Here is a 26,198-nt window from a genome sequence, read left to right on the forward strand (position 1 = left end):
GTTGTCCATCTGCTGTCTTGCAAGGCATTTCTCTCTGTTTCTTGGCCCTTTTGTTTTCCCTTAAATCAAATGGCTTTATAGCAATGCAGGGGGCCAGTGTAGAAGACAATGGAGGATGCTATCAATATTGACATTCTCCCCAGAGATCGCCTTGTTGGCTGGGTGAGGTCAGTGATTGCTGTTAGATTTGGCAGCAGATGGCGCAACACCGGTTTAACGTCTCCGGGAAGGACTGAAGGTGTGTGTGTGTGTGTGTGTGTGTGTGTGTGTGTGTGTGTCACTGCTGAACATTGTGAGAATCACACAAAACACAGAGGTGTTCTGTTGAGCACGGCAACAATGGGGTCTTTGCTATGGGTGCTATTGTGCTGCTAAATTGCCTTGTAAATGCGAGAGCATTAACATGACGGTGAGTCACAGCTTGAAATGGATCCTCCCAGTAGGTACAGTAGAAGCTTTCAGCCTGAGTCAGACAGGTTTCTGTGCCCCAATACCCATCTGACTTCACCATACGTGTGTGTGCTTGCGTGTGTTTGTGGAGAGAGGGTCTTAGGAGTAATCTTTCCGTTTCCAGGAATACATAATCCATATGTAATCATTTCCATGTTAAAAAAAAAAAAAAAAAAAAAAAAAAGACCCCCCTGACCCACGGTCTTATATTTACAATGAATTTTATTAGAAAAGATGCAAAACATCTAAGCACCTCAAGTAAAGGCTTTTAGCAGCATTTTCCTGTTTTAAACATGCACAAAGTGTTAAAACACTACCCATGGTGACTTTAATTCCAGTCTCTCCGGCCAGTAAAGGTGAGACGGAGGATGGTGATTGATTGAATGTGGGTTTCCTGGACTTCTTCCTGGACTCACCACTCCTAATGAAACACACATACACAGAGGCCTCTGGCCTACCATCTCATCATGAATAAATGATAGAGGGCAGGGGAAAGAGAGATGGAGGACAGGGAGGGCATATGGCCCCCGGGAGAGATGCCCAGCTGGATCCAGTGTGACAAGATGGCAATGCTGCTCGGGTTTGTCCACAGCGATACAAGAGGCTTGGTGCGGTGGGGCCTGGTGAGGTGAGGTCTCTCCACACACACACACACACACACACACACAGTCTCTTCAGAGGCCAAACCACTCGGTCACGCCGCCCCTTCGTGGGTCGGGCTTCTGCCTCTGCTTCTCGTCTTCCATGAACTTCTCCTGCATCTCTTCGACGGAGCCCTCGGTCGCCTTGGCGTCCTTCTCAGGGAAGATGTTGGGGAACTCAAACGTCTGCTCCTGAGCCTGAGGGGACACAGAGAGGCAGGAGCGTGAAGACATGAAGGAACCAAAAGAATATTCAGAAACTTACAACATTTGACTTTAAGAAAGAGACACGGAGAAGGAAAAAAAACAAAAAAAAAAGGTCACTCAAATCTGAAACACTTGTGTTATGTTTCATGTAGCCCATATGAAAGATCGCCAGGGGCTGTTCTCACAGTCAGCCCTTCACATCTATTACAATAAATGACCACAAGAGCAGAGCTTAGCTTAGCTTTCACCCCACCAGCTCTCTAATCACCACCAGCACCACCACCCCCCACACACACCCACAGAGGGCTTTTCTTACCACCCACCCCCAACCGCCCTCATCTCGTGGAGATCACAGCTCCCCAGCTTCAACTGTGTCCCTGTTCCCTCTTGGCTGCGGCACATGGCAGCCAACCAAACGCTGTTAAAGACATTGCCACGTCCATCCATGGAGCGCGCGGCGTGCGCGTGTGTGTGTGTCCGTGTGTGTGCTCGTGCCTATCCAAAGACTGCCTCTGAGTCAATGACCCCTGACCCTCAGGAAGCGTGGGCAGTTGGGCTCTGAGCCACCACCGCCAAGAGAGACAGAGAGAGAATGGCCACACACACACATACACACACGCTCACTCACTCAGTCTCTCTCTGACATGGTTGGTCTTCATTTATTTAGAAGCACAGGACCACATCCATTATTTATCCCAGCCAACATGAATGGCCCAGCTTAATGCACCAGCGTTAATGATAGTGGGCTCTGTTACCATCCCACATTTAGCAATCAGGGGAGAAACCTCTGCCAGGGCCGTACTCACTCTCACATGCGGCCATATAGACGGGACTCTTCAGTGTGTAGTGCATGGGGGTTTGTTGTATGTACACAAAATGGCCTTGCTGCAAACATTTTATCCATCATGAATTGTTCATGTTACAATGGCCCCTTTCAACTTTCAACAGACTAAAATCAGTCATCGTGCACACTCAGTGCTGGTTTTGACACATTGAATCTATGATGCAGAATCTTAAAAAAGTTACAAAAACCTGTTATGTTACTTACAAAAATAGACAGAAGCTTTGCATACAACTGCAATGTGTTTTTTTTAAAATAACCTTCTTTACTGTGCTATGGCTGTTTGACTATTCAATAGGTCACAACACACACGTTCACACCCACTTAGGCTAGCACAAGCCTCTTTGGCTAGTTGATGCTTCATAAAGCATGCAGCGGGTGGTGCTAAGGCTTCGGCGCTCACGGGAAGAAAAGAGGTCCCTGCACGCGGCGTGGGAGGCCGTGCCACGCCGCTCCGCGGCGTTCTCCACGGACAACCTTTGCCGTGGTAACATCTTGATAACATCCCCTTCGTGTGAGCCCTGTTTGTTTAACTTCTCATCAAACCGCACGAGTAACTCAGAGAACCGCGACTCCTGCTCCAGATCAAGAGCCGAGACAAGACTGAGGGAGTGGAAACCGGAGAGGGGCCTTGAGAATGCATCCGCATTGCGTCACTCACAGCCACTTAGGGTTCGGCGGAGAAGCCCAGCGAAATAGGCAATACATTCATTCGGGCGCGACAGCGAAAATAAATAAATCTCCTTGGTATTTTGGTTCTTGGGAGAGTAGGGGAGTTGGATGGGGGGGGGGGGGGGGGGGGGGGACGACAGGACAGGGAACAGGGTCACCCAACGAGGAGTTCTCCTCTTCTCCTTCTCTCACTCTCTCCCTGTATGGCCCTGAGCGCCGAAGAGAATGCTTAGGTAAATACGACGTGGAGGTCCACTCTCTCCTGTCCTGCCGCTGACCTGGAGTTCACTGTTGAAGATAACTGTAAAATACACTCTGTATTATTGGCCCCGGTTTTAATGGGAGGGTGAGAAGGGTTCGACCGGTTACAGTGAACAGCGTGTTCCCACAGGACTGGTCAGAAGCGCTAGCACTGAAATAAGGCCAAAGGCACGGTGAACAAAGCAAGGAATAAGATAATGTCTGTGTGTGTGTGTTTGTGTGTTCTGTGGAAAAAAAATATAAGCGGGATTTCAGAAAGGCAGAACTCTTGGTCCGTTCCATCGATCTTCGGCTCTACACTTCTAGAAACAAGAAAAAAAACTGCAAAGGAGAAAGACAGAAAAAAAGCGAGTAAGAGAAAGAGAGAAAAACTGAGAAAGAGCAAGTAAGAGAAAGAAAGAAAAAAAAGAGCAAGTAAGAGAAATGGAAGGGATAAAAAAATTAAAAAAACGTCCAACTCTGCTATCTAGGATATGTGAAAGCCCTCTTTCTGAAAACACACAATCCGCACAGAGGAGGAATAAAACGTTTCGGCATTTTTTTTCAGGGGTGTCAAAATCCCTCTTTCACCTGTAGTAAACCCTTTTCTCCTCTGCTTGGAAGAGTCCAGTGAGAGTGTCTTCCCTCTCCAATTCTTTCCTCCATTTCCTCAAGTTCTCTCCATAACAACTCTCCGTTTTACTTTTGTGTTTGGACACCGCAAGTAAACAGAAATGATGGGGATTAATGTCCACTGAACAGGAAGCGATTCCCAGGAGCGGCCTTGCGTATTGGGATCAACAGGACTTTCAGGCACATTAAACAATCCTCTCACTGCTGGCAACGGCCGCCAGCTTGCACGCATGTTTGTGTGTGTGATGTGTCTGTGGAGCCATGGAGTGTTGTGTGTGTGTGTGTGTGTGTGTGTGTGTGTGTGTGTGTGTGTGTGTGTGTGTGTGTGTGTGTGTGTGTGTGTGATTGGTGGGGAGGGGGTGGGGGTGGACACATGCATTAAGCGCCCTTCTCGCAGATGTATACATTGCCCCACGGTCTGGTCTGGACTGGTCATGACAGGGGAGTTCAATGGTAAATTATGCACAAACAATCAAAAATTGGAACATGCACCCACTGGATCAATCAAGCTCTCTCTCTTTCTCTCTTTCTCTCAATTTCTCTCTCGTTTCAATTTGTCGATCAAATTTGAATCCCTTGCCTCTTCAGAGCTTATCCACTGGAAGGTACTTCGGAGGTCAGTATTGGATTTCTCTCTCGCTCACACACACACACACACACACACACACACACACACACACACACACACACACACACACACACACACACACACACACACACTGATGGAGATAATTTCCAAACACTGTTAATGACTTAAGAATATAAAAATCAAGGGGCCCTTGTCTGTGCAGAGAAAAATACTGAGCCATTTAAAATCAAGACCTAGAAGGGCACTCGGAGCATTAGGCCTTGGCGCTAGTCTGCGCTCTCCATCTCGCAATATGTGTGTGTGTGTGTGGGGGTGTGTGTGTAGAAAATGAACTCAATTCCTGGATCCACCCATTGATCCGGATCCACTCTAAGATGGGTGGTTTCTTCTCCGGCCCATGCTATACATCTCCACCACGTTTCATGAAAATGGTGGAGGCATGTGTGTGTGTGTGTGTGTATGTGTGTGTGGTTTGAGCTGGTGAGGGTGAAAGCTAAACTAATGGGCTGATATTTTTGCGTGATCCTGCTGACAAACAAACAAACAAACAAACAAACAAACAAAGCCAAACAACACAGAAAACATAACCTCCTTGGCAAAGGTAATAAGACCTCGGGGAGGTCTGGGACAAACACAGAAAAAGCTTTGCACAAATAGCAATAGGAATGGTGTGTGCGTGTGTGTGTGTGTGTGGAGGGTAGAGAAGAGGAGAGGAGAGAAAAAAAAGGTTTGATGTTATTGAGTAGCAAAGAATGTTGTTCTTTGTGTATCCAGCAGACCAGGAATGCATATGAAATCAATACGGAGCCTGGCCTCTGGTCTGCAGCTTACCACTCGCCCTGAAAAATAAAGATGCAGGGAGGAAGCCCTGCCGGCCGGAGCGCAGGAGCTATTCACTTGAGACAATGGTGCTGCTCCATTACACCGGAACCCCAGCGAACGCTCTCTGCAGGGGTGTCTGGCATTGATATGCACTGAGGGATGGGGTGGGGGGTAGGTAGATGGGGGGGGGTTGAGATGGTGACGCAATCGCAAAGCACAATCACGCCACATCACACAGATGGCCAGCATGATTGGTGTTAGTTAGCAGCCGCAGCCTCAGCTAGTGGTGGGGTGTCATGTGTGTGTGTGTTGAGGGGTGGTTGGTTGGTTGTGGCAGGATGAAAGGCCTATCACTAGAAATGTCCACAGGGCCTGCACACACACACACACACACACAGGGGCCTCAGTATTGGCCAGCAGGCCACAGTCCACAGACCCCCAGCTGCTGCAGCCTTGTGGTGACTCAGCACCTCCTCAACACATCTGCTGCTTGCCCGAGGTGTGTGTGTGTGTGTGTGTGTGTGTGTGTGTGTGTGTGTGTGTGTAACCGGCCACAAGCTGGGTGAGTGGTCTTCAAGAAAAGGCTGGCTTTCTCGTGGGGGAAGCTCAAACTGTGACTCGCAAGCTCCTGGATGGTTCCTTCAGTCTGGACAGAATGCACTAGAACATCTCTGATGCTGGTGATGATGCGCTTGGGTCTATATTACAATCAAGGGGTGGACAAGGGGTGTAAATCAGACCAGTCTACTTCCTGTATTCCAGTGATTTTGGACAGTTCCTTTGCTTCCTGAAGGTTATTCATGTTTAGAATTCTAGTCTTCTCATCATTCTCATTTAAATAAGTCAAGTGGACTCTGGACATATTTCACTGTTGAAATCCGCTTTGGAGCATCTCATGCAATGACAACTTTGCTTGTACATCTGTGGTGTATGAGTGGCAGGTAAACCTCTTAAAGGGATAGGCCTCTAAGTGTGCAGTTCCTCTTAAAGTGCACAATGCCATAACCTGCTCCTGGCTGCCTAAAACTGCTCCCTCTCCAGTGAAAGGAGGGAGGGAGAGAGGGTGAGGAAGAGAGAGCATGAGGGGAACCCTCAATGCCACGCCCACTCGGTTGAGGAGTGCGCTCCTCCTCGGCCGCCTCCCTCTATCCCAAGATTCACAGGCTGCCACAGCTGCAGTGACTGGCAAAACACAATGACACTCCCAATCTGGCTAATGCACCACAAGTTCAACCACGGGAGGAAGTAAGCAAATCTAAAACACTTGTGCTTCTCAGCATATGCTATTTGCATGTGTTGGCTCTGTGTTGTCTGCGCATATGTGTGTTTGTGTGTGTGTGTGAGAGAGTGAGAGTGTATGTGTGTTTCGGACACTTAATGATGGGGAGCTTTGTTTGCGTAATGTTGGGAGTCTATTAACAAGTTCATTACCACACGCGGGGAGCAGGAAATGCGGCGAGGGGGCAGGCTTGTAAACAGCTGCCGCCGCTGCCAGCCGCGCTGGGTGGCCGCCCTCCTGACTTCCTGCAGGCGCTGCGCAGCGCGAGCTGATGCGTAGGGAAGCCACACTCATCTGGCTGCCCTCAGAGACCTCACGTCCCTGGGGCCTAACACATACCACACTCAACAGATTAGAGGCTAGAGGAGTGTGTGTGTGTGTGTGTGTGTGTGTGTGTGTGTGTGTGTGTGTTTGGGTGTGCATATGTAAGTATGGGTGTGTGAGAGAGAGAGAGAGTCTGTGTAAGAGGACATTCCTCATTCGTGGAGCTAGAGGTTAGGGTTACCTAGGGTTTACATTCACCAAAGGCATCACCAAGAGGAAGTCTCAATGACACGTGGATGGGATGGACTGGACCGCATCTCTTGCCTTGATCAGAACATAGGCTAAGACTCCAAGCAATGGGATGAAAAAAAGAACCCCCGTCCCCCCTCCCCCCTCCCCATACATAGACATGTGAGTAAATAAATAAACAAACTGTAGTGGAACTGTGTCTGAAAGGCTGGGACAGCGAGCGAGTGGCGGGGGCAGACCACAGGCCTGTAGCTCTCCGCCCATAGCTGGAGCATGACCGTAAGAATCTCAATAATAAGATGAATTACATCGATTCGGTGAAAATCCTCCACCACAGTGACCGATTAAAAGAAGCATGCATTTGCTGGTTCACAAGTTTGTGTTAATGTTAGCATGAGAATGTTCGTGTGTGTGTGTTGGTCTGTGGTTTCCGATAATGGCTGTTGATAATTTCCTTTCATTCTATGATTTAATACTACAATGATTCTCTCAGCTGCCCCCGTTGTCATCAGCTATGATCCCATGCAGCTCCTGCAGTACACAAGAGCAGGAAGGCCAATCCAGTGTCAGATCTGTCTCCTCATCCAGACCTCCAGTCACCATGACCCAGGCTTCACCACTGATCTCAGGTCACCATGACCCAGGCTTCACCACTGATCCAGTCACCATGACCCAGGCTTCACCACTGATCCAGTCACCATGACCCAGGCTTCACCACTGATCTCAGGTCACCATGACCCAGGCTTCACCACTGATCTCAGGTCACCATGACCCAGGCTTCACCACTGATCCAGTCACCATGACCCAGGCTTCACCACTGAAGGGAGTATGGACTCAGGCAGCAAGAGTATGGGAATAAGGGAGTACTTTGGTCTTACCTAAGCGTGTGAGAATGTAAGTGTGTGTGTGTGTGTGTGTGTGTGCTGGGTCAGTCTGCCGTGCCAAGTACACACATTGTTCGTGGAGTGCCTCAGCAGCACTTGACCCAGACGATGCCTGTTTGGGTGTGTACCAAGCATGTACGATAGATAAATAAGGCTTCCTCTTCCCTGCAGAGAAAAACACACACCAGCATCAGTGAGTATGTGTGTGTGTGTGTGTGTGTGTGTGTGTGTGTGTATGTGTGTATATACAGTGCCTTGGATGTTTTACCCTTTTATTGCTTTTATAAATCAATCATGGTCAATATAAGTTGGCTTTTTTTGACAAACAAAATCACAAAAAAAGCCCTCTTTAATGTCAAGTTGAAAACAGATTTCTACACAGTAATGTCAATTAAATAAAAATATGTAATGAAAAATAAGTGATTGCATAAGTATTCACCCCCTTTAAAGTGACTGACTAATTCAACAGAGGTCCAGCAAATTGGTGCTAGTAGTCTCACAATTAGTGAAATGGGGATCAGTGTGCAGTGAATGTGTCTCAAGTGATTGTAGTATAACGACACCCTTGTCTGGAAGGTCCATTCACTGGTCAGTATTCAGTAATCAGTATTCCTGGCTACCGTTACACCATGAAGACCAAAGAACACTCCAAGCAGCTCAGAGAAAAGGTTATTGAAAAGTCAGGGGAGGGATACAAAAAAATGTCCAAGGCACTAAACATCCCCTGGAATTCTGTTAAATCCATCATCAAGAAATGGAAGGAATATGGCACATGTGTAAATCTGCCTAGATCAGGCCGTCCTCACAAATTGAGTGACGGTGCAAGAAGGAGACTAGTGAGAGAGGCCACCAAGATACCTATGATTACTCTGAAGTTGCAGCTGCATACAACAACCGTTGCCCGGGTTCTTCACCAATCAATGGAAGAGAGCCACTGTTGAAAAAAAGCTCCACTTTGGTCTCATCAGACCACAGAACCTTCTTCCACTTGACCATGGAGTCTCCCGCATGCCTTTTGGCGAACTCTAGTCAATATTTGATATGAGTTTTTTTCAACAGTGGCCCTCTTCCATAAAGCTTTGATTGGTGAATAACCGGGGGAACAGTTGTTGTATGCAGAATCTCTCCCATCTCAGCTGCTGAAGCTTGTAACTCCTTCAGAGTAGTCATAGGTGTCTTGGTGGCCTCTCTCACTAGTCTCCTTCTTGCACGGCCACTCAGTTTGTGAGGATGGCCTGATCTAGGCAGATTTACACATGTGCCATATGTTTACTGCCTTGGACATTTTTTGTATCCTTCCCCTAACTTTTTACGAGCTGCTTGGAGTGTTCTTTGGTCTTCATGGTGTAACGGTAGCCAGGAATACTGATTACTGAATACTGACCAGTGAATGGACCTTCCAGACACAGGTGTCGTTATACTACAATCACTTGAGACACATTCACTGCACACTGATCCCCATTTCACTAATTGTGAGACTACTAGCACCAATTGGCTGGACCTCTGTTGAATTAGGTCAGTCACTTTAGAGGGGGTGAATACTTATGAAATCACTTATTTTTCATCATTCATATTTTTATTTAATTGACATTACTGTGTAGAAATCTGTTTTCAACTTGACATTAAAGAGGGCTTTTTGTGTGATTTTGTTTGTCAAAAAAGCCAACTTATATTGACCATGATTGATTTATAGAAGCAATAAAAGGGTAAAACATCCAAGGGGGTGAATACATGCAAGGCACTGTATGTGTGTGTGTGCCGATACAGTTTTGGGAGAAAAAAAATTCTGCTGAACCCTCCATAAGCAAACACAAGGTTCTGGCCTCTGTAAGTTGCTGGAGACAGATTTGGGTAGGGTGGGCTTCCCCACATCAATAGCCTCCCCACAAAGATGGCTGTGGGGAAGAGCTGGGTGTTGGGGCTGGGAGCTACTTATTCTAGCCTCTGGATCGGAGCAGAAGCTCAGGGAGTCAATCTCTTTCCACCTCTGTGTCGTTGTGGCCTGGCACAGCTTGTTAAAGAAATATCGGTAACCTGTGTGTGTTTGAATGTGTGTGTTTGAATGGGTGTGAGTGAGTGTATGTGTGTGTGTGTGTGTGTGTGTGTGGCGGGGTCAGGCTGGGAGCATATGAGGATATGTGGATGAAGGTGGAAATATGCACGTCCGCGCACACACACACACTCACACTCACACTCACACTCACACTCACACTCACACTCACACTCACACTCACACTCACACTCACACACACACACACACACTCACACACACACTCACACTCACACACACACACACACACACACACACACACACACTCACACTCACACTCACACTCACACTCACACTCACACACACACACACGCCCGCCCATTTCCAAGAGGGATATGAAATGAAAAGGAGGGCGCATGTGTAGGTGGGTGTCTGTATTTCCTGTTAGTGCGGGATTGCATGTGACGGGGTGGCTAAGTGCTTGTGTGTGTCCACATGTGTGTGTAAGTGTGAGTGGGCAGGAGGCGGAGGGGTGGGGGGTGGGATGTGGGATGTGCAGCGTGTCTTGTTTCAGGCCACAGGACGGGGTCACGGCATGTTTGAAGCCACTGACTCAGTCTCGCCTGCTGTGCTCTGCCCAGCGACAGCCTGAGCCGCGGTGGGCCTGTCGGGGCTTGTCCCCGCCACCAGCCAGCACCATATTCCACTACCCCAGAGACGGCCCCTCTGACCACATCCAAAGATAAAACAGCAACGACGGCCAATGACCTCACCAGCTACCTGACCTTCCAAGCAAGCCTGTCCTCCTCCCATCACAACAAGCCATCCTAACCCCCCCCACACACACACACAAACACACACACACACACACGTAAACAAACCACACACATGCACACACTAATTGAAAGCGGTCACCCAGCAGGGGTGGGGTGGCTGGTGGCTCCAGGAGGAAATGCCAGGGGACAGGAAGTGCATCAGCACGGGGTATCTGTGGAATCTGCCCGTGTGCTCAGGAGGCACTTTTGGGTGGTGTCGCCGGTACCCCCCCTCCCCAAACCCCTCATCCCAGCCCCAATCAAAGGGGCTGAGAGAAAAAAAAAAAAAAAGGGGGGTCAGGCCTAATCAGAGACGATAGCTATGGAGACGCCATGTTTACTGTCCTATCTAAATGAGAGGCGTCTGCAGGAAATGGACGTCACTGGTCAGCAGGAAGGAGGAAGAGGAAGAGGGTAAGGACAGAGGAGGGAGGACCGAAAGAAAAAGAGAGAGACAGGAAACAGGGCCGAGATAAAAGAGATGGAGAGATGAAGAGTGGGAGAAAAGAAAGAGAGGAATGAGACTGTCAGTATCATCTCATCAACCACTGTCACTCAAAGGACCCATTTCATAGTTGGCCCACTGAGGGGCTGAGTGTGTGTGTGTGTGTGTCGGTTTGTGTTTACAAGTGTGTGTGTGTGTGTGTGTGTGTGTGTGTGTGTGTGTGTTCACTTGTGACAGCAGGACGCCAGAGGCAGTGCTTTCTCCTCTATAATTCATGCCGAGCAGCTTTCACCTTCTCCTGCCCGAGTTCTTATGAAAGCGCCATCTTCCTGAGGACGGGTTACAGAACTCCCCCAACTCCGCCGTGGCCTAGGATCAGGTGAGGGCGGCATCACGGCAGCAAAGAGTTGTATGCAAACTTTCTGGTGCCCATCCTTCCAAAACTATTTATTTTTCTAGAAGCTTGATGACAAGATGCTACACACCCCCCCCCCCCCCCTCCCCACACACACACAAACACACACAGAGACAGACACACACATTCATGTTGACCGGAGAGGAAACCAGAGAAGGACGATAGGAATGCTGGAGGTGATGCTTCCCTCCCCTCACTCAGGCCAGAGAACATGAAAAACATGAACCCTTCTTCAACTCACGACCACCCTCCCCGCCAGAAAAAGAGGGAGGGGGGGGGGGGGGGAGAGAGAGATGAAGAAAAATAAAAGTTGCGTGACATGGAGAAGGGACGGGAAGAGGAGGGGGGTGGGAAGGTGGAGGGGGCTGAAATAGACAGATGAGCTGTTAGGAATTGAGAGCGAGAGAGAGAAGAGAGAAAAATAAAATTCCACAAAGATAGCAGGATATCCACACCGGCAGAATTTCCTGATTCAGCAGCTGCCGTTTCACACTGCTCAAGCCTCCAAAATGCAACAGGAAACAGGAGTGTGAGCCCGGCTGGTGTGTGTATGTGTGTGTGTGTGTGGGGGGGGGAGTTGGGGGTACAAGAGGGGGTCCACTTCCTGCTGCAGACTGCTCAGTACTGGGATACAAACATGGGAGTAAGGTTTGGAGGAGAGAGGAGAGGAGAGGAGAGGAGAGGAGAGGAGGGGAGGGGAGGGGGAGGGGGAGCAGCCTTTCCTAACCTTCCCCTTCTGGTTCTGACTGGAGCCCCAGCCCATGTCCAACCGAAGAAAAATAGCCCAGCAGCCAGCGAGTCTGGGGTCCAGCTTATCCCCAGTCCGCGCTTCCAGCTGGCAGCGAGGCCAAACGGTGCCACCTAGTGTTGACTGGACCAGCAACTTGCCTTATTTCAGCTGCGGATCAACTCTGAGCTCCCAAAACTTCAATGTGCCCTCATGCACTGGCACAAACTATGGTGTTCTTGTTAAAGTGTTTGTGTGTGTGTGTGTACATGTGCGTGTGCGTGTGTGTGTGTACACGAGAGCATTTTGAATAGAGGAACAACACTAACCCATGCCAGGCTTGGGTTACAGTACATTTTGTTGGCTGGTAATTGAGCAGAGTGTTCTCCAGCTCAGGTGGAGCAGCATGACCAAAATCTGGTAAGTAGCCTGGTAACTGGCCGGGCTGGACGAGAAACACACAGACACACACAGACACACACACACACACACACACACACACACACACACACACACACACACACACACACACACGTGTGCGGGCAGGCTTGTTTCAGCAGGCTCGGCAACAAGGGCTCAAACAACAACAAACAGCCATTAGCAACAACAACAGTTGCCCTGGCCTGCCAAACTCTGATGCATGCAATAAGACCCCTGTGGAAAAGAGGGAGGAAAGGCGTCTGAAAGAGACAAACAACCGGGTCCATAGGCTCTGTGGACTTCTGCTAAGGACACTTGTATTCAAGGGTCCAAGGGGATCGAAGGCTACACACATTTTCCTGAATGAATGAATGAATGAATGAATGAATGAATGAATGAAAGTCAGTGCCTGTGGACATTTCATCATCAGATGAACATAAATGAAAATGTCACTATTAACTGTTACAACCTCGCCTCACCCACAAACTCATAGGAAATGTCATCTTAGGTTCAAGCAAACATCCGTAGTAATGGCCAAGTAAGGCGCTATGGGAATTGAACCAATTTGGCAGAGCCACACAGAGGGCTCAAGTGCAGTACACACAGTGGTAGTCTCACACACAAACATCTCTCTCACACACACACACACACACACACACACACACACACACACACACACACACACACACACACACACACACACACACACACACACACACACACACACACACACACACACACACACACAGGCCTTCTGGTCCAAACATGGAGCGCAATAGTGATGGACAGGCTTCTCTGAAGTCGAGCCAGACTTTGACAACGACCCTCCATACTTCTCGAGATTTGGATTTCTCCATCTTCCCCAAAACAACCCTGTATCCCCTCCCCCCCCTCCCTATTCCCTTAGGCCCCCACCCCAAGCTGGGACTGCCTAGCTGCGCTGGCATACTTCCATCATGCCCTCAGTCACCCCCCAACACACACACACACACACACACACACACACACACACACACACGGGAATTGCTGTCTGTATCAAGAGCGTCCATGGAGAGACCCTGCTAACGTGGGGCCTGGGTTTGACCGCAAGCCTGGAGTTTGTAAAGAGAGGAAGAGAGGGAGGGAGAGAAGGAGAAAGAGAGAGAGGGAGAGAAGGAGGGAGAGGGGGAGTGAAAGTACCCTGCTGGAATATTATGGGGTGAGGGGGAGGTGTGTCAGGCGGAGGGAGGGAGGTGTGTGTCTGTGTGTGAGTGTGTGTGTGTGTGTGTGTGTGTGTGTGTGTGTGTGTGTGTGTAAGAGAGAGAGAGAGGGGGTTGTGCAGGGGGAACCGCTGTGGGTATCAGACCACAGAACACTCCCTCACATGTGGTGTCAATTAGGAACAATCCTGTTTTTTACCCACTGCTGAAAAGAAAGGAGGGTTTTCTGTGTAGTATGTATGCATGTGTGTGCGTGCGTGCGTGAGTGTGTGTGTGTGTGAGTGAGAGAGAGAGAGAAAGTGTGAGAGAAAGACAGAGTGTGTGCATTAGTGTGTGTGAGACTACGACTTTCTCTTACTGCAGACCTGCACGACCTTTCGAAAACAAAAAAACCCCAAAAATCTCAACACATTTAAAGTGAGTGCTGAGATTTAACGGCCTTAATGCTGCTCGCACGTAAACAAGCGAGACCTTTAAAACACTCATGGAGTGACACTCATTACCATCGTCATTTATGTGCGCTGTTCTCGTTCTTGCATATTTTAGCATGAGCCAGACTGTGTGAGCATTGTGGGTGCATATGGATGAGGATCTGTATGTGTGTGTGTGTGTGTGTGTGTGTGTGTGTGTGTGTGTGTGTGTGTGTGTGTGTGTGTGTGTGTGTGTGTGTGTGAGAGTGTGAGTGTGTGTGTGTGTGTGTGTGAATCTGACTGTCCCCCAGCCTGCTGGTTAGCGTGCGTGCATGTGGCGGCGGGACCAGGCGCAGCTCCACAGACAGTGTGGAGGCCCACAGGAAGTCAGCTTGACTGGAGGACATTTCCCCCTCTAAAATATTCATCCGCGCTTCAATTATGTATCCTATTGCAAATTGTAATGTTTTGACAACTTCAATTATTCATGCCCCCGTGCAGATTGATGGGCGAAATAAAAGAGGATAAACAATCTGCTGCAGAGCACCCCCCCAGCACCATCTCTTACTACTTCCCCCCACATATACACACATATGCACACACATAGCCCCCACTTGACCCACTCCCCCAACCCCACCCCAAGGAAAGTTATACAACCAGGCCTGGAAACAGAATCACTCTAAGGCTTTCATATTGGTAAGGGGGCCTAGGTGCTGACATGCTGCACTTCCAAAAAATAAAAATAAAACCCCAGGGTGGCAGCTGTTTAGGGGGGTTGAGGGGTTCGCCAGCATGGCCGTGCCCCGTGGCTAACCCCGGCCGCAGGTGTGACCTTGGCAGCCAGGGTGTCGCTCCTGCAAATCCCTGGTCCCGGTGGGTCAGCCCTCCGCCGGCGGCCGGCGTGGGATAATAACCATGTCTCTCTTATGGCACGGCGGTGGGCTGGCTGGCACTTCCTGCAATAAGGCTAACGTGAAACCAAAGATGACCTACTGCCCTCAGACCTGGCCTGAGAACAGTCAAAATGCTTTCACAGGAATGGGCAAAGCCTGTGTGTGTGTGTGTGTTTGTGTATGTGTGTGTGTGTGTGTGTGTGTGTGTGTATGTGTAAGAGAGCGAAAGAAAGAGACCGAGACAGAAAGAGAGAGCGGGTAAGTGGGAGAAGCAGCCTGAAGGCAAACAAAAACGTAGCAGTGGAAAATAATGAAAGATGAAAACTGTTCCTCAAAGCAACCTACCTGTGCCCCAGGACATTCAGAGGGGAAATTTAAGCTACGGCAAGCCCCAGAAAACAAACAGAACTAAGCGGAGAAGAAAGGAAGGCAAATGCCTGAGCCTTTGGCCTTGTACCTAACCTTGCCTGCTTTAGGCGGCTTGTTTTGGTTTAATAATGTCGACTTGCTAAAAAGTATTTTTTTGTAAAAACGCAAATGTCATTAACTCTCTTTTTTCCCAGGCCTCTCCCAGGCCCTCAGACTCACGAAAGTGGCCAGAGCAGAATGAGAGGAAGAAAAAGAAGAAGAAGAAAGAAAAAGAAAAAACAAGGTATGTTTAACTGAGTTTTCCAGGTTTTATGTAGCACAGCTACCTGGCTATCTGAGGAACCTTGCTTTGTGAGATCTGGAAGGAGGGGGGAATGGGTCTGATGCAGTACAGTCATATAAACAAGACATTTGTTTATCAGCTTCCGTGTAAGGACTACCATGAGTTTACAAACATAACATTAGTTTTAAAGAGGACCTATTATCCTTTTCGGTTTTTCCCCTTTCCTTGTTATATAGCTTTTTCTTCTTCAAAGTTACAAAGCCCAAAGTACACAGCAGAGGATACAATTCTCTCCCACATAAAACACTTTTCCCAGCTGCCTGAAACTCCTCTGTTAGAATTCCAGCCCTGTCACCTTTGTTACAAGAGGATGCAATCTCGTAACACAGTCCTAGCTGACCAATAAGAACATTCTGGGCTCATCGGAAGGTAGGGCCCAGGACACAGGACACAGGACGCAGGAGCTTTAACAGAGCATTTCAGACAGAGGGTGAATCAAATAATAATCGCACTTTGAGAAATTAAAAAAGTGGGTGAGCATGAGGAAGTGTGTGTGTGAGACAGAAACAGTGAGACCAAGAGCTAGTGTAATGGTATCTCTGTGTTAGTGTTGTGTGTGTGTGCATGTGTGTGTATATGACTGAGAGAAAGAGAGAGAGTGAGTGAGAGTGGGAAGAGCACAAGAGTGTGTGTGTGTGTGTGTGTGTGTGTGTGTGTGTGTGTGTTCATGATGGTCAGGTGGAGGCGGGTGTCTGATGGATCTGTGGCAAGGGTCTAGACTCACCAGCTGAACGTAAGCCACTTTGTAGTCTGGTCTCTTTACTCGCTGGTTCAGGTGGTTCCTCTTTTTGTTGGAGCCTGAGGATTAAAAAAAAATAAACAGAAACAGCATACCAGTTATTTGCACCAAGCTCTAGCCACAAACACCGTATTTTCCCCAACTATTAACCGCACCATATATAAAGCGCATTACAGTATTTGATGTCCTTTTTTAGTTAGTAAGCTGGAGGAAAGGAGAAGTTCTCAGAAGTAAACACCTTTTTTTTGTAATGCAGAAGAGCAGAGGTGTGTGGTGTGGCGGGGCTGTGGTGAAACAGGAGCTCCGTGTGAACGGCACCTCCTCCAGGTGAGAACCAGATGTACCAGCCTGAGATGAGGGGCAAATGGCAGGAGCCACTTTTGTGTGTGAGTGTGTGTGTGTGTGTGTGTGGGGCATCTTAATTTAAAAAGTTCTAGACCAGGGTGCTGCCATCTGAGGAATGCAGGTGAACCATTTCCCAGCTGTGTGCATGATGTCACCTCATGAAGCCTGGTTAAACCAAAACGAGCAGAGGGACATCCACCATGAAGAGTGTGGAAAGGGGGGGGGGGGGGGGGTTCTATGTGGCCAATTGCCCGGCAGTATTGCCCTAAAACCTGCCCATAACATAGGGAGGGGAAGTGAAAACCTACGCCACTAGTGGTTTTGAGCAGGGATAGTCTGCTAATCTTTCCTTGCAATAAATTAGCTTTAATGATCATCTAATCTGAATTTGATGGTAATTAAACATCCACACATATTGTGTTCATTTTAGGGAGTGGTGAAATATGTTGAGATTTGACAAATTCACTTTTTCTAAGCTGTAACAGACTTTAGTTGTAATTGATGAGCACCCTGGTAGTTGTGCAACTGGAAATTTCTGTTCTGCCCGTCAACCGAGTCAGAACAAACTTTTCTCTATGAAAAGTATTATCATTTTGTTGGTTGTTCTCCCCTACTTGATTAAGCTAGCACTGTACATTTTTATTAGCCCAAACATTAAGCAGAGCCTTGGTTTTGAAATGCTGACCGGCTCCAACAATTCTCCATTTTCAAATATCTGTTAAAGTCATTTAGTAGCGTCTAGTATATTTGATAGTGACTAGTTATCTTATCGTTTTAGTGGTGAACCTCTTACCTGACTACACTCGACCCTGCCTTTCACCTTGACTACGCCTCAAGCACCAGTTAGCCCTGTTTGGCCCAAGGGTAACCTGACCAAAAGCCCCTGGCCGGTGGCCCTGAGGAAACCCTGAGGATGCACGGTCAATCCCCAGAGTGACAATGGAAACACAACTGGCCTTGGCACGCACTCGCTTGCTGCTGCAATGAGTCACCAGAGAGAGGGTGTGTGTTTGTGTGTGTGTGTGTGTGTGTGTGTGTGTGTGTGTGTGTGTGTGTGTGTGTGAGAGTGTGTCCACATGTGTGAATGTGTGTGAGTGAGTGGATGAGTGTGTATGAGTTACTGTGTGTATGAGTTACGTGCTATAATCTCCAGCAGTGAGGAACCAGGGAAAGCCCTCCCCAGTGTCGTAAAAACCACCTCCCTGCCACCCTCCCTCCCTGCTGCCTGAATCTGTGCTCGTGTGATGGCTGAGTAGTGAGTTATGAGCAAGACCCCAGGCTTCAATTCAGGCAGAACCAGGACACCCCAAGGAGGACCCCCCTCTCCATTTAGTGTAAAGGGAGGCAGTGTTATCCCGCTTCGCCTGCCCTTCCCCCCCAATCGCATCCCCTGCAACCCTGTCAGGTAAGAGGACTAGCATCAATTGCCACCACTTCACCCATTACGCACATACAAGCAGGCACACACCACCACCCCAAAACGCTGCGTTTGAGAGCTGCGGTTTGGCTGGCGCCTATCACGTTACACGCCCCATGGCCTGAGTGGTAGCCATGGAAACTCCTACCAAAATACCCGGCGTGACCCAGCGCTGGAAGAAAGGGGGCCTTGGGAGTCGGGGGGCCCGGGGGCCAGTGGAGCCCCTCATTTCCCTGCTCAGTCATCCTCCCAGCCAGCGCCAGCCAACTGGAACCTCTGACGCAAGCAGGGATGCCTGCTCTGACGCACCGCGCCCCGCAGCTCCCACACCAGCCCATTCTTCCCCTGCTTTCATCTGCTGCCTACCAGTTACCACCCTGTTGTTTGCTCTTTTTCCCCTTCCCTCGTCTTCCTCCTTCTTTCCCCTCTCCCCTCCTTCCCTCCAGCTCACATGTTTTTTTCCCCTTGCCGAACTGCCTTGTAAATGGGGGAGCCCTACATGCCTTTTACACGCCCACCCCCACCCCCACCCACCCACGCACCCAGCACTCCAGTGAGGGGGCTCCCGGTGGTTTGGGCCCAACTCAGCTTCAGTTACCCCTCCTACACCCCCCGACATCCACCCCCCTGTGTCCTCAGTGCTGAAGCTCCTATAGCCCATGGTCCTGCTTCTATAGTGGACACCCCCTCCTTACAGCCCACCCCAGTGAGCTATATGTACTGTGGAGCTGCTGATGTAACAGCAACACTTCTCCCGCACCAAGACTCTACAGAGAAAGAAAAAAGAAATACAAGAAAAGAAAAAAAAACAGAGCACATGTTGTGTAACTCAGATTGGGCCCAGATTGTGGCAAAAGTTCAAAATAATGAGAAAAAGAAGGAAAAGTGTTGGTGTGTGTGAAAAAGAGAGTGAACGAGACAGAGAGAGAGTGCAAAAGAGAAAATGAAAAAAAAAAACAGGGAGAGGAAGAAAATAAGGGCTAGGGCATTCTGGGCCAGCTGCTGGTCATAGCGCTGCAGCAGCAGATTGCGAGATAAGCGTCTGGATCACGCGAAGGGCTCCCTTTCCTCTTTAATCAATCGGCTGGCGGCTCGGGAATGGGAGAGGCTTGTTAGGGGCCGCTGTTGAAGGCCTGCTCTCTTTCAACCTCTCTCTATCCCCTCCTCTCATTCTCACTCTCTCTCTCTCTCAGCTGCTTTCTTCGGATTTCACACCTCACCGAACACATTGGGAAAGTGTGTCAAGGCCCTTCTGAGGAAGGTCATGCATGAAAGATAGGGACTAAAGAAGAGAGGGAAGAAAGAGAGCAGGCAAGAGAGAGAGATAGAACAAGCTGATGCCTTTAGTTCACTGCTTACTGACACCTCTATTGACAGAGAGACAGCAAGGGAGAAGCAGTGGAAGAAAGGATAAGGACCCTCTCAGGCTTCTGTGATTGTCTCAGGGAAAGATCCCTGGTGTCCCTGTTGGGGGGTCTGGACCTCCAGCATGGATGTCTGCAGCAGTGACTAAATGGTCAGAAGTGCTTCCGCTTCAGCATGTCTAGCTGACCTAGGCTTCAGCGGAACAGCTGGGTGGCTTTTATCATATTCCTGAGCTCTGGCCCCTTTGGCTCATATGGCCAACAGCACAAACAGAATGTTCAACAGTTGTGCGTTAGTGGGTGCATGTGTAATGTGTGATTGCAAGCAACCTCACACTTACCAAACTGGATCCTGGTGCGGACGGCAGCCACTGGCACGTCGTAGATCTTCTGCAGGTAGTTCCTGACGTCGTATTTTGTCATCCTGTGAGTTTGAGTATGTGTGAGAGAGCGTGAGAAAGAAAAAAAAGAGCGAGAGAGAGTCAGTGAGTGGAAGAGGACAAATAGAGCAGGATGAGGACAAAACAAGATAGAAGCACATTATTGGATTGTTCCAGTGTGACACACGGCCTCTTTGGTGCGGAAGCCAAGGCATATTTCTGCGATTTCGTTACAGTTTGGACCTGGGGGGACGGAATTTTGTTTACGGTGCTGCTCGTCTCCTTTCCTATTCCTCGAAGGGGGAGACATTGGAAGGCGAATAAACAAAAAGGCCTTTCAGAATGAGGCAAGACGAGACAGATTTCTGAAAAGCAAAAGTCCGTAAGGCACCCAGCTTTCGAGAGGTGATTGACCTCATTTAGTCCTGTTTTTCAGGAAAAAGGAATCCCCTGCCAGAGAGAAAATAGAGATGGGAGTCCAAGTGTTTGGCCCTTGAGACATCACTCAGTGCATGCACCCTGAAGGACAGGCGGCTCTTCAAAAAAAAGTGTGACCAGGCGATTAGAGTGGTCAAAGACAGAGCTTTAGCAAGTTGCTGACAGTGTGTGTATGTGAGAGAGCGATTGAGAAACAGAGAAAGTGTGTGTGTCTGTCTGTCTGTCTGTGTGTGTGTTTGAGCGATGGAGAGATTGAGAAAGAAAGTGTTTGGTGTGTGAGAGAGAGAGAGAGAGAGAGATTGAGAAAGAATGTGTGTGTGTGTGTGTGTGTGTGTGTGTGTGTGTGTGTGTGTGTGTGTGTGTGTGTGTGTGTGTGTGTGTGTGATTGAGCGATAGAGAGAGGGAGAGGAAAAAGTGTGTGTGGTGTGGATTTGCAGCGTGTGACCGGGCAAGCATTTCCTCGAAAGTTTAAGAAAAAAGGGCTTTCTGTTCCACATCATTAACGAGGACAGGACCTAACTGAGCCGCCAAAGTCTCTCCTAAAGCACCCCCCCCCCAAACAGGCCCCACCAGGAACACTGATGGGGGTTAAACACTATGGCAACACAGACTCACACAGAGTAACTCGACGGGGCCGTTTCTAAATCCCATGCTCCATGGCTGCTGGGTGAGCTAAGGGGAAGCGGAGTTGCACAGGAGAACATGGGGGCTGCCTTCAAACCAGTAAACAGACTTATAAAAAAGTGCTGAGCTGTGCGTGCAGATCGTTATACTGAGGAGGGAATACCCATCTTTTTTACAACTTCACAGTGTCAAAACAGCACTGCCCCTGACAACCGGCCAGACCGAGCGCAAAAACGCAGCCTTTGGTATTTACACAGGAGTACAGTAGTTGGATGGCTGCAGGTTGCTATGGAGATACACCCCTGAGCAGTGTCAGTTGCCCACCCCCACAGAGAGGAGTTCCTCCAATCAGACTGGTCTACTAGGGTGAGATTTATATAGGGACAGCCTTGGTGAACTCTGAGAAGCCATTTCGGAAAGAAGATTTGGATACTAAGGTGGCTTAGCTGTTAAAAATGTAGAGGACTATCCATGGATCTGCATACATGGCTGAAGCAGCCCATTACTATTTGTACATCGTCCCAACTGCACTTTTTCTATTTAAGATGTTCCTGTTGTTTGTCTAAGAGAATGCCACTGCCAGAAACACACGTATGTGGCCTGCAGGTAAGAAGTACGCGATCAAACACTTTATCAAACAAACAAGCTTTAGTCCGTTCACACGTACCATCCAACAGATAGGACATGAGAGGACACATGGTAAAGAGCAGGTGTAATGGGAAGCGGGACAAACACAGACACACAGGTCTGAGGAGGACATGGGGAGGTGGACAGGCAGGTGTTTAGATTGATGGTGGGGTTGGGAGACAGACAGACAGACAGACAGGTAGAAGGGCAGCTGTATGGTGGGAGGCGACGGGTGACCCATGGCCTGAGGCCTGATCCTCACGCCCGTTCATCTGATCCGATGCCCGAGTCGAAATGGCCCTTGTTCCTGCTTTTCTGTGGTTTCTTTTCCCAGCTAAACCCCACCCTACCTACACAAAAGCCAGATCACACACACACACACACACACACACAATCACACACACACTCATCTTCAAACACCTAACTAGTCCTCCAGCTGGTCTGCAACACACACACACACACACACACACACACACACACACACACACACACACACACACACACACACACACACACACACACACACACACACACACACACACACACACACACACACACACACTCATGCATATGTGTGTACACAGACACCCATCCACCCACCCACACACACAGACACAAAACCCCACACAAAACACAACAATGCTTCAAAGTCCTCAGCGTCCTGAGAGCGAGTGACTCACAGAGGTCTGAAAAACCCCCAAGATCAAACAGGAGGCCGACCGAAGCACTAGAGAGCGCCCTGAAAAGGCCATGGAATGCGGCCTGGCATTGTTGGGTCTGGCTCTTTGATACACTCGCTCCCGTCTGCGGCACAAAAGAGATCCCAGAGCGCCAGAGAAAAGGATCAGCTCTTGTGAGAGGCCGAGTGCGGAGGGGAAAACCCCAGCACAGGAGCATCTGAAAGAGATATCATCAGCCCCACACAGAAGCTGCCGCCAATATAAACACTGAGTGGTGCCAATACTCCCTCCTCCAAGTGTGAAGAAAAGAATAAATAAAAACAAAAGGGGAGGGGAAAAGGGAGAAGGGGAATTGGGGGTAGAAGGATTGGCGTAGAGGGGTGATGGAGGTTGGGTGTGTGGTTTTTTTTTCCCATGCAAAAGAGAAAAAGAAAAAAAAAAACAATCTAAACAGACCTGGCAAATCTGGTGAAAAACAAACATGGCTCTGCAGCCAAACCCAGACGCCACTTGTTAAATGACTATTTGGATGAGAGGAGACAGAAAATGCTGGAGAATTCGTGCCTGAACATATTTATGACGGGGATTCGAATCACAGGCCATCCCGTGGGAAGCCACATACTTAGGGGTTAAACAATCTGTGCAGTCACGACCTTATTCAACTTTTTATTACTTTTAGGGACATTAAGAGGAAGGACTTGAGAACACCGCGTCCTGGGTCACGACTAGGCCTGATATGAGGCGGTGGCAGGCTCACCTGAGGAGTGGTTCACTAGGGTGATCACAGTGCTGTTTGTGTGTGTGTGTGGGCCACTAGAGCCACTGAAGCACGGAGGCACTCATGACACAACCCAAATGTGACCTAATGAACTGCACCAGGGGTGGTGTGTGTGTGTGTGTGTGTGTGTGTATGTGTGTGTGTGTGTGTGTGTGTGCTTTCAGAGCATCAACATACAGAAGTGGAGATGCGGAAGAAAATCAGTTAACCCATTTAGGCCACTTGCCCACATGTGAAATGACGGGCACAAAAGGGCACAAAAGGTCCCTAAACAATAAAAGCTAGGAGCAAAGCACCAGAAAAAGAAGGAAAGTAACTTTCAGGTTAACACAACTCTGTTCAACGCCCCGTTTGATTCCAATGCTAACACTATGCAAGAAGATGAGAAAGCGCATGTTTGTGTTCAACGCGTATGTGTGTGTGTGCGTAATGACCACATCGTGGATAACCAGCGTCACCCTGTCTGATGTTGGCCTTCAGGTAGGGCGGCAAACAAAGCCCACCTTGTGTGGCGGCTCCATTACTGTGCTCATTAACGGCCCAGCTGCCTGGTTCAGATTACTCCACCCAGCACCATAATTACGGCCCTATTTCAGTGACAGGCGAGCAAGCGTCATCAATAACTCCCACAGCTCGTAGGCCTGCCATGAGGAGGGTGGCTAGGATCGCCACTCCAGCGAGGGGTAAACAACATTCTGGAGTATGAATGAGCCTATCAATCATGCAGCTCATGCATAAGCATCAGAGTTCATATCAGTTGTCAATCAGGTGCTGAGACAGACAGGAACTCTCTGGAAGTATCCTCCAGAAATAAATCAACAAAGAACACACAATTTGCTGCAGACCGCATCATGTCAATAGGTGTTCATTACAGACATGGTGGTGTAAGTCATCTTTCACTTTTCACTTTCTCAAATACAGGCATGGCAGAATGAGAGAGACAAAACTGCTCTGGCCCTTCCAAACATTTAAATGTTTCAAATACATGTGTCTTGACACTTTACACTCCTGGCCTGGACTTATGAGGTTTTCCTGCCACCAAGTGGTGAAAAGGTACACTACAGTTTGAAGAGGTCCATTGGTGTATCAGAATCATAATTGTATGAGAATTTGTACTGAAACTCACAACTTTATTTATAGTTACTTATCTAAGTAATACATCCATAGTTACAATCAAAATGAAGAGTAATCTTTGGTGAGCGCATCACATATTCCATCTTCAGGTAGCATTGTAATCTATCTCTAATCAATCAGTCTCCAAAAATTAGAGGAGACAGCCTTCTCAAGGTTCTCTCTAGCTCCTGTAGTAGTCTACACTCCACTGCACAATACTTACTCCAAGGGCACACGGAACTGGACTGTGTCCGGTGGCTGCTCCTTGCCAGGCCTGACAAGGGTGAGGAACCAATTAGGGCGGAAGACCCTCAGCTGGGGGTTCCCATACTGGTAGAGAGGGAATCTACAAGAACCATAGAACAAAAAAGGCATCAGATAATGCAGTGCAATATTACTATGTTCTAACCAAATCTGGACGTGTTCATGAGTTTTTGTTAAAAGTTGTAATAAATAACGTAGTAATCAACCAAAAGTGTCTGATAATTCGATGGTGCCTTTAGATTTAAAGATGACCTCACAAAATTAAAATGCAAAATTGCTGAGAAGTCAGAAGTTTAGTGACAGAATAATCAAGTACAACTATTACTAGCATCATTTGAGCGACAAGGACAAGGCGTCACGCCGCTGTCCGGGGTTAACGAAGGGATCCCATGAAGGGTCAAACGGCAAAATTGCTGAGAAATGACAGTCAGGCTAATATCGTTACCGATCGTTATCCCAATGGCACTAGTAGAACCATTTCAGCTAACATGGGGATATTGAACGTTACTTACTTTAACGGAGAGACGCTAACGTTAGTATATATTTAATTATAGGCCATAGCAAATCATTTCATAGGGTTAATAGAACATCACAATCAGTGAACTAGCTGCTAGACAACGTTAGCCAGCAAGTTAGCAAAGCAGTTCAGTACGCTTAATTTTAACAGTTGCAGTTCAGATTTTGCAACTTAAACTTCATTTTTCAAGTAAACAGAACTACATGCACACAACGGATGATACGTACATGAGCCTTCTTGCCATAATTTAACGATAGGGTTTGTGCGTAAGTGTGTTGTTTTCAAGGTCTCCACAGCATCTTGGTTACGCATGTGCTTTACTTCCGGTGACAAAATATTGAACACATGCGCAGCTTTGCGCACCATTGACACATTCAAATTGAAATCAGGGAAGTATTTTATCAAGAGGCCTGACAGAGAATTTCCAATAGGGGCCTGTGAAGATCAATATCACATGAATATCCTTAATCATACATTTCTAAATCAATGTTTATTTCCCACCACAGTTTGTTTTATGTTTTCAGTGATTAAGGTATGGACAATTCCAAAAAACTGCTATATATTCTTTTTAAGCGCAATTATAGAATTATACAGTAGTATGACTATACAACATAGTATACAGTTGTATGGCTACTGATAATGTATCTTACACTTGTGGGTGGTTGCTTTTAAATACCAATATACATATGACAAAACGAAATGTAGTATGTCAATTTTTCTCCATTTGAAAGTAAGCATTCTTTAGTAGTCTATATGGGACTTCAGCCACAGCATCACTTAGTACAGCCAAGATCTCTGGCAACTAAGTCACATTTCACACAATTAACATATTTCCCATTCAAATATTTTTCATCCAAAAGGAGCTTTCTTAACGTTAAAATTAAATGTAATGCAATGTGAAATAAAATACAATGTTGTGTTGTTGGGTAGAACTGTTTTAATATTTGATATAAGTAAAGTACAGATATTTTTTAATTTAGAAGATGCAAGAATAACATAAAAGCATCAATTAATCAGAAATGAGGAAACTTGTTAAATAGCTTTTTCCGAACTTCTCCCATGTTCTATGTCCTTTGGGAGAATATTGGGAATAACATCTCAACTCTTTCAGGCAG

General features: G+C 47.9%; 1 protein-coding gene across 1 annotated transcript; it reads right to left on the bottom strand.

The window, feature by feature from the left end:
• Positions 1-654: 654 nt before the first annotated feature.
• mrpl23 (mitochondrial ribosomal protein L23) lies at positions 655-25,431 on the bottom strand. The gene is made up of 5 exons (XM_012832377.2): positions 25,311-25,431; positions 24,526-24,648; positions 20,004-20,086; positions 16,522-16,595; positions 655-1,289 (listed from the first exon to the last, which is right to left on the bottom strand). The coding sequence occupies exons 1-5, from the start codon at positions 25,325-25,327 to the stop codon at positions 1,125-1,127; spliced, it is 462 nt and encodes a 153-aa protein (XP_012687831.1). The 5' UTR covers positions 25,328-25,431; the 3' UTR covers positions 655-1,124.
• Between the last annotated feature and the right edge of the window lie 767 nt (positions 25,432-26,198).

Source organism: Clupea harengus, chromosome 3, assembly GCF_900700415.2.
Source record: "Clupea harengus chromosome 3, Ch_v2.0.2, whole genome shotgun sequence".
Lineage (NCBI taxonomy): Eukaryota > Metazoa > Chordata > Actinopteri > Clupeiformes > Clupeidae > Clupea > Clupea harengus.